Genomic DNA, 17,789 nt, shown 5'->3' with positions numbered 1-17,789 from the left:
GACACAGAGAGCCCGGCGGCAGCGGCTGGGGGCGGCGAGCCGGAGCTGCACCGTGAGCCCGATCGGTGAGCGGCGGCGGGAGCTCTCGACGCAGTTGCGGTGCCGGCGGTGCGGCGGCGGAGATGTGCTCGGTGGGGAGGCGCTGGGGCCGGCGGCAGCGAGTGCTGCTCTGGGGCGTCCTGCTGGCGGCCTGGGAGGCGGCGTGGGGGCAGCTGCGCTACTCGGTGCCCGAGGAGATGCCCAAGGGCTCGTTCGTGGGCGACGTGACCAAGGACCTGGGGCTGCAGATACCGTCGCTCAGCGATCGCGGAGTCCGAGTTGTCACGGAAGGTACGAGGCAGCATTTTGCTTTGCACGGGAAGACGGGACATTTGGTGACGGCCGAGAGGATCGACAGAGAGCAGCTGTGCCGGCTGGTGGAGAAATGCGTGCTGCGCTGTGAGCTGATAGTGGAGGCGGAAATGAAGTTTTATGGAATAGAAGTAGAAATCACGGATATTAATGACAACGCCCCGAGCTTCCGAGAGGCAGAAAAAGACCTGAGACTGAGCGAGACGACAGCCCCGGGGTCGCGGTTTCCCCTGGCTGAGGCTCACGATCCGGACTCTGGACGGAATTCCCTGCAGAGCTACGAGCTGAGCAGCGACGAGCACTTCTCGCTGGCCGTGCAGACGGGCCCCGGCGGGGATCAGCGTCCCGAGCTGGTGCTGGCGAAGGTGCTGGACCGGGAGGAGGCGGCGTTTCACGAGCTGGTGCTGAGGGCGAGCGACGGCGGCGAGCCGTCCCGGACGGGCACGGCGCGGATCCGCGTGACGGTGCTGGACGCGAACGACAACGCGCCCGTGTTCAGCCAGGCGGAGTACACGGTGCGTGTGCCGGAGGACGTGCCCGTGGGCTCCACCCTCGTCACTGTTACTGCCACCGACGCAGACGAGGGGCCGAACGGGCATGTGAAATACAGTTTCCATAAAATTTCAGATCGGGCTTCGGAACTTCTTTATCTGGACTCTGAGACAGGAGAAATAACTGTCAAGTACGACTTGGATTTCGAGGAATTCTCCTCCTATGAACTGGAGGTGCAGGCACGGGATGGTGGAGAGCTCTCTGACACGGCTAAAGTCGTGATTACTGTGACAGACGTTAATGACAACGTGCCTAAGATTTCCGTGCGATCAGCTCTGAACGAGATCTCGGAGGACGCCCCGTCAGGGACGGTGGTGGCCCTGCTGCACGTGCAGGACCGAGACTCGGGAGCCAACGGCGAGGTGCGCTGCTCCATCGACGGGGCCGTCCCGTTCCACCTGGAGAAGTCCTTGGAGGGCTACTACCGCGTGGTGACGGCGAGAGAGCTGGACCGGGAGCAGGAGTGGGAGTACAACGTGACGGTGCGGGCGGCCGACGGCGGTGGTCCGTCGCTGCAGAGCAGCAGGGTGCTGTGTCTGCGGGTGCTGGACGTGAACGACAACGCACCGGTGTTCTTGCAGGAGCGCTACAGCGCTCGGCTGCGGGAGAACAACGTGGCGGGCGCGCTGGTGCTGCGGGTGCGGGCGACGGACTCGGACTGGGGGGAGAACGCGCGCGTGCGGTACCGTCTGGGGGAGGGCGGTGTGCGGGGCTCGGCGCTGTCGTCGTACGTGTCGGTGCAGGCGGAGACGGGCGCGCTGTACGCGCTGCGCTCGTTCGATTACGAGCAGGTGCGCGAGGTGGGGCTGTGGGTTTGGGCGGAGGACGGCGGCTCGCCGGCGCTGAGCAGCAACGTGTCGGTGCGGCTGGTGATCGTGGACGAGAACGACAACGCGCCGCAGGTGCTGTACCCGCCGGCGGCGGCGGCGGCGGCGGCGGCGTCGGGCTCGGGCTGGGCGGGCGTGGAGCTGGCGGCGCGGTCGAGCGAGGCCGGCGCGCTGGTGGCCAAGGTGGTGGCGGTGGACGCGGACGCGGGTCAGAACGCGTGGCTGTCGTACGAGCTGGCCAAGGCGACGGAGCCGGGGCTGTTCCGCGTGGGGCTGCACAGCGGCGAGGTGCGCACGGCGCGCTCGCCACTGGCCCGCGACGCGGCGCGCCAGAGCCTGGTGGTGCTGGTCAAGGACCACGGGCGGCCGGCGCTGTCGGCCACGGCCACGCTGAGCGTGGTGCTGGCCGACAGCGTGGCCGAGCTGCTGGCCGAGCTGGGCAGCGCGGCGCGGGCCGAGGCGGAGGCGGGGGCGGCCGAGGCGGGCGGCAGCCTGACGCGCTGGCTGGTGCTGGCCGTGGCCGCCGTGTCGTGCCTCTTCGTCGCCTTCCTGCTGCTGCTGCTGGCGCTGCGCCTGCGGCGCTGGCGGCGCTCGCAGCAGCAGCTGCTGGCGGCGGCCAGCGGCGCCTTGCGCGGCGTGCCGGCCACGCACTTCGTGGGCATCGACGGCGTGCGCGCCTTCCTGCACTCCTACTCGCACGACGTGTCTCTCACGGACGACTCGCGCAAGAGCCACCTCCGCTTCTCGACCGACAGCTGCTGCCACACCCTGCCGGCCCGGCCGCCGCCCGACGAGCCCGCGCCGCTGCTCGGAGACCAGGAACCTGCCGGCCCCCAGCAGGCGGACCCCGCCCCTCTCCCGGTGAGTTGCTTTTACCTCATTTTCTTTCCTTTCTTAATAGTTCACATTTTTTTCCTCTTTTCTGTGTCATTCTTCGTGCACGTAGATATGACGAGACACAGACCGGCACACGGAGACTCCTGTGCTCTTGCCCCTTGTTCGTACAGGGCCTTATTGTTTATTGCTCGCTCAGGTTGGTGTGGAATGCTGAAGAGGCGAGGGTACTTTGTATCCTGTTCTGTATCTCTAAGTGGGGGTAGCCGGTAAGTCGATACCAGTGTAACACGAGGCACATCTACTTCATGCTGTCTGTGATGTTGAACCTTGCAGAGATATACATTTCCTTTTCCTGAAGAGTTCGTGGAACCGGGTTTTTAATCTCTGTAACTGGCCTTTTGATTACATATAACTGGCAATTATGAGAGTCAAAGAGTACCATGCAAGTTGTGAATGGCTGGAGATGTGAGTCCTGGGAGCTGTGCATGAGAGACCCTTGAGAGTCACAGGAGATATTTTTCTAGAGGACGTGTTATTCCAGCTGTATTGAGAGCTTTGGGAATTTTCTCCTGTGTATCTGTAGGTTGCTGTTCTGGTTTGGGTTTTGTTGGGTTTTGGTTTTTTGTGTGTGATTGTTTGGTTTTGTGTTTGTTTGCGGTTTTGTTTGTTTTTCACTAGCAGCATAGTTATGGACTCATGACAAATACCATAATGGGGCCTTTGTGAAGAGATGACAGATTATTCTTTCCTTACTAAATATCTGATTTATATATATCTGGTCTAACTGCCTTTATTAAGAACATATCCTGTGATCTCTTTCATTATGCTTGTTTTAACCTCTTGTCTTGCTCATTGTGATGAGCCAAAGGTGAGGAATTTTCTCTGATGGTGTGTGGAAGGTCACATGCATTCCATTTGCCCAGCTGTCCAGTGTCTTTCATGTTTACAGCTGTCAAGAGAAAGACTTTCAGACACTTTTTTCCTTAAACTGTCAGTGCAGAAATGCTCTTGCTCGTCACACACACACGGTGAAAAGTCAAATATTGTCCGAGAAAAGGAGAAGTTGTTTGTGTAACTTTTCTTTTGGTAGAGTTTATCTGCAGGTGATGAAGATTAATGAAACTTATGCAATCTGTCACAGGTTTGAGGAGTATTTCGGGGGTCCTGTGTGTGAGGAGGTACTGGTGGAGACAAGTGCAAGTGTTTTGTTGCTGACCTACAAACATGAGTCTGAAGGTGCCTTATTTTTTATGTTACACAGATTTTGACAGGCCTAGTTGTGTGTTCATCAATTTGCTTTTCTGTTGCATAATGATTCCTATTAATAGTGGTTATTAGGCATATATATAACCTTTGCATTAGTCTGGTAGTGTAATGTATTTTCTGAGTTGCCCTTGTGCTGGAGAAGGATGATGCTGTCTTTCAGCTGACACTTTAATGACCAGGACTGCATCTGAGCTCTATATTGCTTATGGCCTTTAGACCTTTTTATGTTTCTTCAAACTATATGAAGAATGAACCTGTGCTGTGGTCTTTGGGCTCTGCAAATTTGTGTGCACCACATTTCTGTCACTGATGTCTCTCTGCAAACTCAGCTCTTTATTGTATGATATTTGGGCAAGGTGAAGAGTTCAGACTGCACAGAGAAAGGGCAGGTGCAAGAGTTCACTGTGGTATAGTTTGAAATGGCTAAAAGGAAGGTCTCAAAGTTCAGTTTTCCCCAGTTCTTAGATGAGGCCCACAGATGTGCTTTCATGCATTTCCATTATTATTATTATTATTATTATTATTATTATTATTATTATTATCCGAAGCAATTCCTTTTAGGAACTACAGCTGTAGTCAGTGATGTGAGCTCCTATGTGAGCCTTGTGTGTACTTATTAGCAAGTAGTTACTTTTTCTGTGTATTTATTACAAGTGACTCAATCTGAAATGTTAAGATGTGTTTTTTACACTTTCGCAGGTTTCCCATGATTGTCTTGTTTCTTTGTTCACTCCTAAAGTTGGGTTTCTTTGGATGTGGTAGTTCTGAAAACATTAATATAGTAAAAGACTGACAGATTATCAGGCTGGTGAAGTGGTTTCTATCTATAAATTGAAGACTGACAGCTGCCAAGGTGTGATGGGTTAACCTTGGAGAGCCACCAGGTGCCCACCAAGCTGCTGGACAAGGGAGAGAAAATATATGGAAAGGCTCATGGATGCAGATAAGGACGGGGGGATCACTCAGCAATTACTGTCATGGGCAAAATGGCCTCGACTTGGGGAAATTAATTTAATCTATTGCCAGTTAAAAGTCAGAGCTGAACAATGAGAAACAACAAAATTAGTTCAATTTATTACCAATCAAATCAGAATAGGATGATGAGAAATAAAACCAAATCTTAAAAACACCTTTTGTCCATTCCTCTCTTCTTTATGGGCTCAACTTCTCTCCCAGTTTCCCACCTTCTCCCCTCAAGAGGTGCAGGGGCACTGGAAATGGGGTTGGAGTCAGTTCATCACGACCACTCCTTCCTCCTCATGCTCTTCCCCTGCTCCAACATAAGGTCCTACCCATGGTAGACAGTCCTTTATTAAATTCTCCATCTGAATCCTTCCCACATGATGCAGATCTACATTATTTGCTCCAAAAAGGGTCTTTTTCCACAGGGTGTAGTCGTTTAGGAATGGACTGCTCCAGCATGGGTGACCTGCGGGGGTCACAGGTCCTGCCAGCAGACCTGCTGCTGCATGGGCTCCTCTCCACAGGGACACATGTTCTTCCAAGAACCTTCTACAACGTGAGCTCTCCACAGGGACACAGCTTTCTTCAGGGCATATCCACCTGCTTCAGTGTGAGGTCCTTCCCAGGAAGCAGGGTGGGTGTCTGCTCCACCACAGACCTCCGTGTGCTGCAGAGAGACAACCTGCCTCACCATGGTCTCCATCGGGGGCTGCAGGGGAATGTCTGCTCTGGCACCTGCAGCACCTCCTTCTCCACTGACCTTGGTGTCTGCAGAGCTGTTTCTCTTGCATATTCTCACTCATCTCTCCTGGCTGCCCTTGTGTAGTAGGTCTCAAACCTTCTTAAATATGTCACCACAGAGGTACTGTCACCAGTGCTGACTGGTTCACGGTGGGTCCATCTTGGAGCCAGACGAAAGTGGTTCTGTCATACACAGGGTTACCTTCTGTCATCTTCTCACAGCAACCATCCTTGTAGTCCCCTTGCCACCAAAACTTTGCCAGTGAAACCCAGTACACAAGACAAAGACTTTGATGTACTTCTGCTTCCATAAAATGGCACCAAATGAAACAAACGTGTGGCTGATATGTGAGGAATAGTTGGATATTGTCCATCTAAAGGCTGTGAATGCAGATCAGGAAGGGTTACAGACTGACTTGGAACCAGGAAAACAGGTGAGTCAATGTGATTTTGGCTGGGCAATTATTTGATTTTATGTCTGGCAGCAAGGCCTGTGCATTCATGCTGTGATCCTGTTTTCCCCGTCCTGAAAGGCAATGGCAGGTCTCCAACAAGGAGATGAACTGTGTATGTAGAATGATGATGGTCTTCCTGCTTGCAGAGGACTCTTTCAGTGGGGACACCTGTGGGAAGGGGAGCCCCAGCACCAGCAGAGAATAGCCACCCATGGACACTGGTTTGCCACATGACTATAAACCTGTGCTCACTCTCAGTTGTCTTGGAGCCTTTCTGAAATTCTGTCCACTTTCCTTTGGGTTTCTCTGGGTGGTGTGGATGGAAAGTGCTGATCTGTGTCTCATAAAGGAACGAAAGCAAGAAGAGTATAAAACCCTATTCATCCAGAGCAGGAATTGAGGCACAGCACTGGCTTTTTCACCCTACTTTTAGGCTCACTGGAGAATTTCTGGTGATTCAGCTGCAAGGAAAAATGGCAAAGCTAGATACTGTGAACCCAAACAATTTTGATTTGCAGTGAGGTTTTTTCCCTTTGTAAATACTTTTCGTGATCGGGATGCACTTGGCCCTGGTTGATAGCACTGAAGAGAGAGCTGTTGGTTATTGTTGTTTGGATAATGGAAGTTCCAAAGGAAACACGTGTGTGATTCCATGAATTGAGAAATTAAGGTTTGTTCTACATAAAGAAGAGGAAAGCATAAAGAGAGGAGTTTCAGTGTCTGTCATCCCAGCTTTTGGAGGAAGGCTGCTGCAGAAATGTTAGCATTAGTAGGATGGATTCATTTTCTCCAGGCATGATTCCTCTGGGTTCTTGCTGCAGCTATTTCTCATTGTTTATTTTATATTTAATGACAGGATTTTTGCCATTCCTCTTCTATCTCCTATTTATAAGTGAAGGTCTATGGAGATGTAAATGTATATCTGAGGGTAGAAACCCTGCAGGACTGTAATTACTGAGTCCTAAATACTGGTTTTCATCCATACATACTTTCAAGGTTTGCAGCTGCCAAATCAAATACTTTGATATAGATCTGTTTCCATAAGACATCACCAAACGAAGTGCTTTTTCATCTGTGGCCAATACATGACCAATAACTGGATTTGTCCGTGGTGCAACTAAAGGCTGTGAATGCAGAGCAAGGAGGGTGAGAGGCAGACTTTGAAGCAGGAAATCAGGTGGGTCAATGTGGTTTTGGCTGAGCAATGGTTTCATTTCATGTTTGATGCCAAGGCCTGTGCCATTTCTTTCGGGAAACACAGCAGCAGTCCTCTGATAACAGAGCATTTGTACAATAACTCTGCATTTAGAAGGACGATTTATGGGTAGCACAGCTGATAATTCCTGCGGGAAACCACCTTTGTTCAAATTATATACACCTGTAAGGTTGTAAAGTAGAATTTCTTCACAGTTGTAGTAACACTCTTTCAGGCCTTCATTTCCTGGAAGGTTTGTTCCCCCCATTTCTGGAAAGTGTGTTTGCATTTGAATTTGTGAGTTGTTTTGTAGTAAATGTTTAGTGTAGCCGCCTAAAACTGTCTGTGTGAGGAAAAAAAAGAAGAAACAGAAGGTAAAACAGAATCTGTTCTACCTTCTCAGAACACATGGTTTGAGAAACAGGCCAACTATAAATCCTTTAAATATGCAGCTTCAGTTTTATGGGAGATGAACAGGCCACATAGTAGAAAAGTTGATGAGTTCTGTTGAGTGCTTCATTATGTGTTAGTGCCTCTGGCTCGTGTTACAGCAGATGTGGAAGGAAGGACATGTGAGGGGGTACATTTGTCTTTTAATGTCGTTATGGGTGAATATATGTACATATGACAGTAGAAAAAACTGCATCTTTGTGCAAATGTGTGTGAGATAAAAGAGGGAAAGAGAGATCCTTTTGAGTGAATAGCTCAATGACCCATCTGCTGGATGATGACTCCTCTTTTAGTCTGTCTGGTGCTTCTGAATGTTTATATTTCTTCTCAGAATGATGGTGAGCAGACAAATATAATTCCCTTCTAGGTATGATCATGATGCATTATCCTCTCATGAGATGTTTTTGCCAATCATGACTGTCAGAAGCAAACCCACAAGATGTTCAGGAGAGTTTGGAATGACGATGTATAGGTTAAATGGCTTATAATTCCTCTGTGAAACCTCCTTTCTCCATCTCTATGTCCCTGTAACTGTTTGAGGAAGTAGTAATTACAGTTGTCCTTGATCTCCCTTAGGGATTTGTTTCCCGAAGGTCATGGTTCATGTTTTCCACATGTAGATTATTCTTTTGCACTTGTAGCTGAGTATTTTGCAGCAAATACTGAATTCCCTTGAGAACCACAAGAGGAAAAAAAGGATGATAGGTGCAAAGAAAATTAAATAGAAGATAAAATCTAGTCTTTCCTAAGTCCCTGTGTTCAGATACAGTCCTTTTATAAAACATTTACACTTACAGCTTCATAATCATAAGAGATGATCAGGCTACAAAGCAGTAAAATTCACAAGAACTGGTGAGAAATGAACCCCTCTACTATATAGTCCAGCAAAACTTTAGCACCCTGCTTGTGTGTTCAGACCTTTCTGACTTGTGTGTGCTCTGGGAAGTTCTTTTTCAAGGCAGAGACTTGGCAAAGCACCTGTACATTCCAGGAATCCAGTATTTCCCTCAGAGGGCTCAGTCACAGTTTTGGATTTGTTTATTAATAACCAGAAATGAGTGAGAGATCTGAGCTTCTGCTTTGTAAGAAGGACTTTGTGGAGAGCACTTGCACACAGCACTACCCATTCCTGACTCCAAGGGGGTAACAAACATTAAACAAGATCAAGGAGCACTAGTGCATAGCAGCAGTTGCCTCTGATCCTCCTCTGGAAAGCTCTGGAACATTGTACAGAGTGTACAGCACTGCTGGCCAGTCTTACCTCCCTGGGCATTATTCTTGTGTCTGTGAGGACTACACGACTGTGCCTCTCTGTGTGATTTCCTACACTGCACATGGCTGGATGTGTCACAGCAGTGAATAACCAGCCACACGTGGGACAGTGGGAAGTATTTGATTTGTCTTCTTTGGTTTAGTAGGTGTCAAGGATTCTGTTGTTCTGATAAAAAGAACACTGGAAGCTTAATAAATTACTTCAGTCCAGTTGAAGAGACCTAGTAGCTCTTTGAAATCAGTGCAGCTTGCTTAACTTGCGTCTTGAGACCTCAGTGATCCTTCAGGTGCTCTGGGGATCAGTTCTTAATGCAAAGTTTTGGTAAAGCTGCTGCAAATGACAGCACAGAAGTCCCTTGCCTTGATGGGGTCAGATAGAGGTTTTGGGTTTTTGTATAAATTGTCAGAAATCTTTGAAAAGAATTCAGGTGATCATACTGACCATAGATGGACTGACTAGATGATGGGCCTGTTCCCTAAAAATTTTACCCTAAAAACTCCCGGTCATGAGGCGGCTGCAGTGTTGTGGCGGCGCCTCCGGGTGCCGCTGTTGGCCGCCGGCGAGCGTTGCTGGAGCCGCGGCGGCGGCCGGCGGTGCGTCCTGTCCCCGGCGGCTGCTGGCTCGTCCGGGCAGTGCGGGCCAGAGCGGCAGCGGCCCGGGCAGCAGAGGCGAGAGGCGGCGCGGCGCGGGCAGCAGAGGCGTCCGAGTTGGAGGCGGCGGCGGGCTGGGTGCGCTTTGTCGGGCGCTGCGGCGGCCGCGCGGAGCGGCTGCGAGGGAGGCAGGGCAGCGGCAGGAGCCTGGCGAGCTTGGCGAGCGAGCGCCGTGGGCAATGTCGGGCGGGCGGAGGGCGAGCGGCGGGCCGGGCGGCGGGCGAGCGCTGGTGCTGGGCGCTGTGCTGCTGGGCCTGTGCTGGCGGGCGGCGGCGGAGCGGCTCCGCTACTCCATGGCCGAGGAGCTGCCCAGAGGCTCGCTGGCGGGGCCGCTGGCCCGGGACCTGGGGCTCAGCGCCCACGAGCTGCCGGCGCGCAAGCTGCGCCTCAGCGCGGACAAGCAATACTTCACGGTGAGCGAGGGGAACGGGAACCTGTACGTGAGCGAGAGGCTGGACCGGGAGGAGCTGTGCGGCGAGTCGTTGTCCTGCTCGGTCAGCTTCGAGGCGCTGGTGCACAACCCGCTCAACGTCTTCCATGTCGAGGTGGCCATTGAGGACGTGAATGACAATTCCCCGTCATTCAGCAAGGCTGTTTTGGAACTCGAGATAGGTGAATGGACTCCTCCCGGTGCTCGTTTTCCTCTGGAGATGGCCCAGGATGAGGACGTGGGAAGCAACTCACTGCTTACTTACCAGCTCACCAGCAGCCCCTCCTTCTCTCTGGCGCTGAAGGAGAGCCCGGACGGAAGCAAGCAGCCTGAATTAGTGCTGGAGAGAGCGTTGGACCGGGAGAAGCAGAGCTCTTTTGAGCTGGTGATGACTGCAGTAGATGGCGGGAAGCCCATGAGAACTGGGACTGTTGAGGTTCGCATCAACGTGACAGACGCCAATGACAACCCACCCGTATTCTCGCAGGACCGGTACCACACGAGCCTCCGGGAGGACGCACTGCCGGGTTCGGAGGTATTGAAAGTGTCAGCCACAGACGCCGACGCCGGCACCAATGCTCGCATCACCTATCATTTCGGCAAAACACCGGCCAAAGTGCTTCAGAAATTTGTGGTGGACAAAGAGAGCGGGACAATCACACTGCAGGAGCCTCTAGATTTCGAGAACACGCGAGCGTTCAGCTTGCCTGTGGAGGCGAGGGACGGTGGCGGTCTGGTGGCGCACTCCAAGGTGGAGGTGGAGGTGCTGGACGTGAACGACAACGCACCCGAGATCACCATTCTGTCACTGTCGAGCCCCGTGCCCGAGGACGCACCAGTCGGCACCGTGGTGGCCCTGCTGAAAGTGAACGACCCGGACTCCGGCGAGAACGGTGAGGTGTCGTGCGAGCTGTCGGGGGAGGCGCCGCTGTCGCTCGTGGCGTCGTCGGGCGGCTCGTCGAAGGTGGTGACGGCGAGCGCGCTGGACCGCGAGCAGGCGTGCGAGCACCGCGTGACGGTGGTGGCCCGGGACCGGGGCAGCCCGTCGCTGTGGAGCAGCAGGGAGCTGGTGCTGGAGGTGTCGGACGTGAACGACAACGCGCCGGTGTTCGAGGAGGCGTCGTACAGCGCGTACGTGCGGGAGAACAACTTGGTGGGCGCGCTGGTGTTGCGCGTTGTCGCTCGGGACTCGGACGCGGGCGCGAACGGGCGCGTGAGCTACTGGCTGTCGGGCGGCAGCGCGGGCGCGGCGGGCGCGGCGCCGCTGGTGTCGGTGGAGGCGCGGAGCGGCGCGGTGTACGCGCAGCGCTCGTTGGACTACGAGCAGTGCCGCGAGTTCGCGGTGGCCGTGCGGGCGCAGGACGGCGGGTCGCCGGCGCGCAGCTCGACGGCCACGGTGCGCGTCTTCGTGCTCGACCAGAACGACAACGCGCCGCGGGTGCTCTACCCGCCCCCGGCATCGGGAGCGGCGTCGCCGGGCTCGGCGGGTTCGGCCTTCGAGGTGGTGCCGCGTTCGGCGTCGGCCGGCTACCTGGTGGGCAAGGTGGTGGCGGTGGACGCGGACGCGGGGCGCAACGCGTGGCTGTCGTACGAGCTGGTGCAGGCGTCGGAGCCGGCGCTGTTCCGCGTGGGGCTGCAGAGCGGCGAGGTGCGCACGGCGCGGGCCGTGTCGGAGAGGGACGCGGCCAAGCAGCGCCTGGTGGCCGTGGTGAAGGACCACGGCGAGCCGGCGCTGTCGGCCACGGCCACGCTGCACGTGGTGCTGGCCGAGAGCTTGCAGGAGGCGCTGCCGGAGCTGAGCGAGCGGGCGGCGGGCGCCGAGGCGGCGGGCGAGCTGCAGTTCTGGCTGGTGCTGGCGCTGGCGCTGCTGTCGGCGCTGTCGGTGCTGAGCGTGGCGCTGTTGGTGCTGGCGCGGCTGCGGCGGGCCGGGCCGCCCGCCGTGCTGCGCTGCCTGGGCGCGCAGCGCTTGTCGCTGGCCGGCGCCGCCTTCCCGGCCGACTTCTGCGAGGGCACCTTGCCCTACTCCTACAACCTGTGCGTGGCGGCTCCGCCCCGCTCCACCGCCGCCGAGGCCGTTTGGCCGCCGCCGCCGCTGCCCATCGTGCCCGCGGAGGAGCTTATGGCCGGGGAGCCCCGCGAGAAGCCGAGTCCGAGCAGCAGCGCCGTCCTGGGAGAGCTGCCCACTGACCCCGACGCACCACAGGTATGTAAGCCGCACGTGTTGCTGTTCTCCTTTAGAAAGGAAACACTGTCCTCTTTCCTTTGGCTTTTCGGGGATGGTCTGGGTGGGGAGTGCTGGTCCGTGTCTCCATCAGGTGATGAAAAAGCGCGATCACTCCTTTCTCCAAGAGTACACATTTAATGCGACAGTTCTTGTTTTTTCGCTGGTAACAGTTTCAGGTGCAACTGAAAGTTGTTGTCTAGAACTCTTTTGTTGTGTTAAATTGTATTAGTAATAACGGTGAAGGCGAATCCTCGCTCTATAGAGGGAGATGTGCTGTATCCGTATGACAGGTTTGAAAGAATAGGAGTGGCACGCAGTGTTGCGGATTTTTCCTTCCAAAGTGATTTGTTCCGATATAATGTGCTTGGATCTAGTGGATGGCGGACTAAAAACTCTTTCGTTAATTCTTTTTTTTCACGATTATAATCTCAAAGGCAACTTGCTCAGGGTGACATGCATGGAGAGTGACAGGTTCTCCATCACGTCTGAGAGAATTCCCACCTATTCTGGTGGGAATGCTGCTACAGAAGTGGGAGGAACAGTAACAGTAGTGGGATGGATTAACTGTTGTTAACAATGTTTTTCTGTCCTGGCTGGTAGTTTCATCTTTTTTAACATTCCTGATCTTCGTTTCATACACAAATGAAGGTGTAGAATGGGATCAAGTAGGGGGAAAAAATAGATATTTTTCTTTTTCTATCTCTCCTCTTTGCAGAAAGGATACCTTGCGCCTTGTTTACATTGTTCTGATTTTTTTTTCAATGGTTGTTACATCTGTGTTTGCAAGGATACACCGGTAAGATCTGCAAAACATATCAAATGCCAAGGAGATTTGCCAAATGACAATTTAGGCATTTGAATCAAGTCCATTTGAACATTTATCCATGGTCCCACAGTTTAGGGTGCAGAGCTCTACTTCTCCTACTGTCCTACGCTATTTCGTTGAAAATATGTCAAGGCAACTTGAGTAAGAAAGATTTAGAGTAGTCTACCAACAAGACTCAATCCCTTCCACCTTCGTTTTTTTGAGAAAATTGAAGTCTTTTCTTGTGGCTAAAGAATGATTTCATTACATGAACACGTGTATTAATTCAGATGATTCTGTCCAGGTTCACTGCAGGTACTTCCCGATTCTGGAGTAGCTGTAGTACAGTCAGAGAAGAGTGCTCCGGTGACCTCCACTGTGGAACCGGAGGGTGCGAGATAATGATCTTTGAGTAGCCGGGGATTTTCCTTCTGTGCTCTGTTCACATGAAGGGACTCACATGAATCGCAGAGCACCTGGCAGGTGGCTGAGCAACCAAACTCCACGGGGTTATGTTAGATCCCTGCCTTCTTCCGCCTTTAAATGCCTGGTTTAGTCAATCGTGGTGCAGTAGTTCATTTAGACCATCTTATGTATAAAGTGAAAAATTTAAAGCAAAGTTCCGGCCACTTAGTTTTACGAGCTTGATATCGCCGATTTTACGGTAGACAGAGTTGTGTGTTTGATTATCACGTTTTGTATCTCCGAGTCTTTTCGTTCTGTCCTCATACAGGTCACTCAAGCCAAGCGGTTTCAACTCGTGTTTTAGATGGTGCTTTTGGATTAATAGGGTAGAACTAAGAGTATTTTACACATTAAAATAAGACAAAATATTTTACTTTAAATATATTGCCTGTAGCAAATTGGGCTTTTCCCGTGAGGTAGAAACATCACGCTCACGAAACGCGACTGCTTTTCTCCCGGTCGTGATGAGGTCGAGAATAAAACAAGAATTCGGATAGATAAAAGCGGGAGGCCCAGGCTGGACGGGACATGAGGTCTCTGCGGTGAATATCCCGTCCCCGCGATCAGCCCGTGGGCAAAGCAGAGCAGAGAGAGAGCTCGTTAGTGCTCGGTGCGTGCAGTGCCGGGAGGAGGCTGCGGGCGCCGCTGTTGACCGAGAGGAGCGAGAGGAAGGTGGGAGCGCTGCAGCCCCGCCCGCTGCGGCCCGGCTCGATCGCTGGATCGCTGGATTCCTGGATCGGGAAGCGGTCTGTTTCCGATCGTCCCCTCGGTGCGGATCCGAGATACAGCGAGGCAGAGGGGTCGGCGACAGGAGCCGGGAGCGGCAGTTAGGAAGGCGAGCGCAAGCCGGATCGGCGATCGGCGGCGGGGATCTGCCGGCGGTGTTGCGGTGCCGGCGGTGCGGCGGTGGAGATGTGCGCGGCGGGGAGGCGCTGGGGCCGGCGGCAGCGAGTGCTGCTCTGGGGCGTCCTGCTGGCGGCCTGGGAGGCGGCGTGGGGGCAGCTGCGCTACTCGGTGCCCGAGGAGATGCCCAAGGGCTCGTTCGTGGGCGACGTGGCCAACGACCTGGGGCTGCAGCTGCCGGAGCTCCGAGACAGCGGCGTCCGCGTTGTCTCCGAAGGTAGGACGCAGTATTTCGTTCTGCACGGGAAGACGGGACATTTAGTGACGGCCGAGAGGATCGACAGAGAGCAGCTGTGTGAGAGTGTGGAGCAATGCGTGCTGCGCTGTGAGCTGATAGTGGAGGGGGAAATGAAATTTTATGAAATCGAAGTTGAAATAAGGGATATTAACGACAACGCGCCAAACTTCAAGGAAATAGAGCAGGAGGAGACGATAAGCGAGAACACAGCCCCAGGTTCTCGGTTTCCACTTCCCAGGGCTCACGACCCCGACTCGGGACAGAATTCCCTGCAGAGCTACGAGCTGAGCGGCGACGAGCACTTCTCGCTGGCCGTGCAGACGGGCCCCGGCGGGGATCAGCGTCCCGAGCTGGTGCTGGCGAAGGCGCTGGACCGGGAGGAGGCGGCGTTTCACGAGCTGGTGCTGAGGGCGAGCGACGGCGGCGAGCCGTCCCGGACGGGCACGGCGCGGATCCGCGTGACGGTGCTGGACGCGAACGACAACGCGCCCGTGTTCAGCCAGGCGGAGTACACGGTGCGTGTGCCGGAGGACGTGCCCGTGGGCTCCACCCTCGTCACCGTCACAGCCACAGACGCAGACGAGGGTCTGAACGGGCATGTGAAATATTCATTGAAAACAAATGCAAAAAAAACCTCGGAGATTTTCCAGCTGGACGCCGAGACTGGGGAGATCACGCTTTTGCGAAGCCTGGACTTTGAGCAGAGCGACTCGTACGAACTGGATGTGCAGGCACGGGACGGCGGCAGCCTGTCCGACATGACGAAAGTTGCGATCGCGGTGGCAGACGTTAATGACAACGTGCCCGAGATTTCGGTGCGGTCGTCGCTGACTGAGATTTCTGAGGACGCCCCATCGGGGACGGTGGTGGCCCTGCTACAGGTGCAAGACCGAGACTCAGGGGCCAACGGCGAGGTGCGCTGCTCCATCGACGGGAGCGTCCCGTTCCGGCTGGAGAGCTCGCAGGGCAGCTACTACCGCGTGGTGACGGCGAGAGAGCTGGACCGGGAGCAGGAGTGGGAGTACAACGTGACGGTGCGGGCGGCCGACGGCGGTCGTCCGTCGCTGCAGAGCAGCAGGGTGCTGTGTCTGCGGGTGCTGGACGTGAACGACAACGCGCCGGTGTTCTTGCAGGAGCGCTACAGCGCTCGGCTGCGGGAGAACAACGTGGCGGGCGCGCTGGTGCTGCGGGTGCGGGCGACGGACTCGGACTGGGGGGAGAACGCGCGCGTGCGGTACCGGCTGGGGGAGGGCGGTGTGCGGGGCTCGGCGCTGTCGTCGTACGTGTCGGTGCAGGCGGAGACGGGCGCGCTGTACGCGCTGCGCTCGTTCGATTACGAGCAGGTGCGCGAGGTGGGGCTGTGGGTTTGGGCGGAGGACGGCGGCTCGCCGGCGCTGAGCAGCAACGTGTCGGTGCGGCTGGTGATCGTGGACGAGAACGACAACGCGCCGCAGGTGCTGTACCCGCCGGCGGCGGCGGCGGCGGCGGCGTCGGGCTCGGGCTGGGCGGGCGTGGAGCTGGCGGCGCGGTCGAGCGAGGCCGGCGCGCTGGTGGCCAAGGTGGTGGCGGTGGACGCGGACGCGGGTCAGAACGCGTGGCTGTCGTACGAGCTGGCCAAGGCGACGGAGCCGGGGCTGTTCCGCGTGGGGCTGCACAGCGGCGAGGTGCGCACGGCGCGCTCGCCACTGGCCCGCGACGCGGCGCGCCAGAGCCTGGTGGTGCTGGTCAAGGACCACGGGCGGCCGGCGCTGTCGGCCACGGCCACGCTGAGCGTGGTGCTGGCCGACAGCGTGGCCGAGCTGCTGGCCGAGCTGGGCAGCGCGGCGCGGGCCGAGGCGGAGGCGGGGGCGGCCGAGGCGGGCGGCAGCCTGACGCGCTGGCTGGTGCTGGCCGTGGCCGCCGTGTCGTGCCTCTTCGTCGCCTTCCTGCTGCTGCTGCTGGCGCTGCGCCTGCGGCGCTGGCGGCGCTCGCAGCAGCAGCTGCTGGCGGCGGCCAGCGGCGCCTTGCGCGGCGTGCCGGCCACGCACTTCGTGGGCATCGACGGCGTGCGCGCCTTCCTGCACTCCTACTCGCACGACGTGTCTCTCACGGCGGACTCGCGCAAGAGCCACCTCCGCTTCTCGACCGACAGCTGCTGCCACACCCTGCCGGCCCGGCCGCCGCCCGACGAGCCCGCGCCGCTGCTCGGAGACCAGGAACCTTCCTGTGCCCCGCAGGCGGACCCCGCCCCTCTCCCGGTGAGTTCCTTTTACCAGTCTTTCTCCGCGATGCTTCCCTCTTCTGCTTTCCAGCCCTTTCCCCCTCCTCTTCTGTGTCCTTTGTAGCCAGGTTTGCTGATAAGGAAGGCAAAGCTTCGTTCAGTGAAGTGCTGAGCACTGTTCCTTTGCTGCGCGGTTGTGAGTCTAGGTTGTATTGGGTCTCAGCCTTAGGAAATGTGGAAGAAGCAGGAGAAGTGCGGCTGAATGTTCGCTATATATATTCGTTATATAGTTATGATGTCATTACTGTGTTATATGCTTTTCACAGACTCAGTCTCTCCTGAGGTACACAGCTCTTTTAGAACCTCAGTGTTTTATCTTTTCATGCAGAGATGTAAAGATATCTGTGAGAAGGCCATGACATGGGCCTGGTGGCTGCTTGATTAGAATTGCTTGCAAATTATTGGTGTGTAAGAGCACCATGTAAGTTTCGGGGGCTGCAGATGGGATTCTTTTTTGTGAATGTCTGTTGAAGGACACAAAGGAATGTTTTCCCCTCTTCCCAGTTTCGTGCCCATCTGTAGTATCATGCCCTTCCCAAAAATGTTTGGCTACAAGACATGTTATTCCAGCAGTATGGGTTCCTGGGGTGGTTCCTCCCATGTGTTTGCAGGTGGACGTTATTTCTCCACTAACAGCTGAATTATCTGCTTAAGAGAAATGCCACGATGGGAGCTTCGGAAAAAGCAAAACTCGTGTTTGTTATGCACTAAATACCTGAGCCTAAGTAGCATAATCTAGAAGAGTATATTATGATCCTTCCCCCACTCCCCTCGCAGGTGTTAACTTCTTGCTTTGCTTGTTATGATGATCTAACTTGTACCTGGTCACATCTTTTACATTCATCGGACTTTTATGCTTTTCATGTTCACCACTTTAAAGGGAAAAACTTTCAGAGACACATTT

At 55.0% G+C, this 17,789-nt stretch overlaps 2 protein-coding genes across 2 annotated transcripts; both read left to right on the top strand.

Annotated features, from left to right (window-relative positions):
- Positions 1 to 122: 122 nt before the first annotated feature.
- On the top strand, positions 123 to 17,538 carry LOC116794585 (protocadherin gamma-A10-like). The gene is made up of 3 exons (XM_032703358.1): positions 123 to 1,334; positions 15,609 to 16,862; positions 17,497 to 17,538. The coding sequence occupies exons 1-3, from the start codon at positions 123 to 125 to the stop codon at positions 17,536 to 17,538; spliced, it is 2,508 nt and encodes an 835-aa protein (XP_032559249.1).
- On the top strand, positions 9,455 to 14,315 carry LOC116794573 (protocadherin gamma-B5-like). The gene is made up of 2 exons (XM_032703344.1): positions 9,455 to 12,193; positions 14,052 to 14,315. The coding sequence occupies exons 1-2, from the start codon at positions 9,740 to 9,742 to the stop codon at positions 14,313 to 14,315; spliced, it is 2,718 nt and encodes a 905-aa protein (XP_032559235.1). The 5' UTR covers positions 9,455 to 9,739.
- Positions 17,539 to 17,789: the final 251 nt, after the last annotated feature.

Source organism: Chiroxiphia lanceolata, chromosome 15 (genome assembly GCF_009829145.1).
Source record: "Chiroxiphia lanceolata isolate bChiLan1 chromosome 15, bChiLan1.pri, whole genome shotgun sequence".
In the NCBI taxonomy this organism is placed as follows: Eukaryota; Metazoa; Chordata; class Aves; order Passeriformes; family Pipridae; genus Chiroxiphia; species Chiroxiphia lanceolata.
The sequence above is the reverse complement of the archived record's forward strand: the minus strand, read 5'-3'. Positions and strand labels throughout refer to the sequence as shown.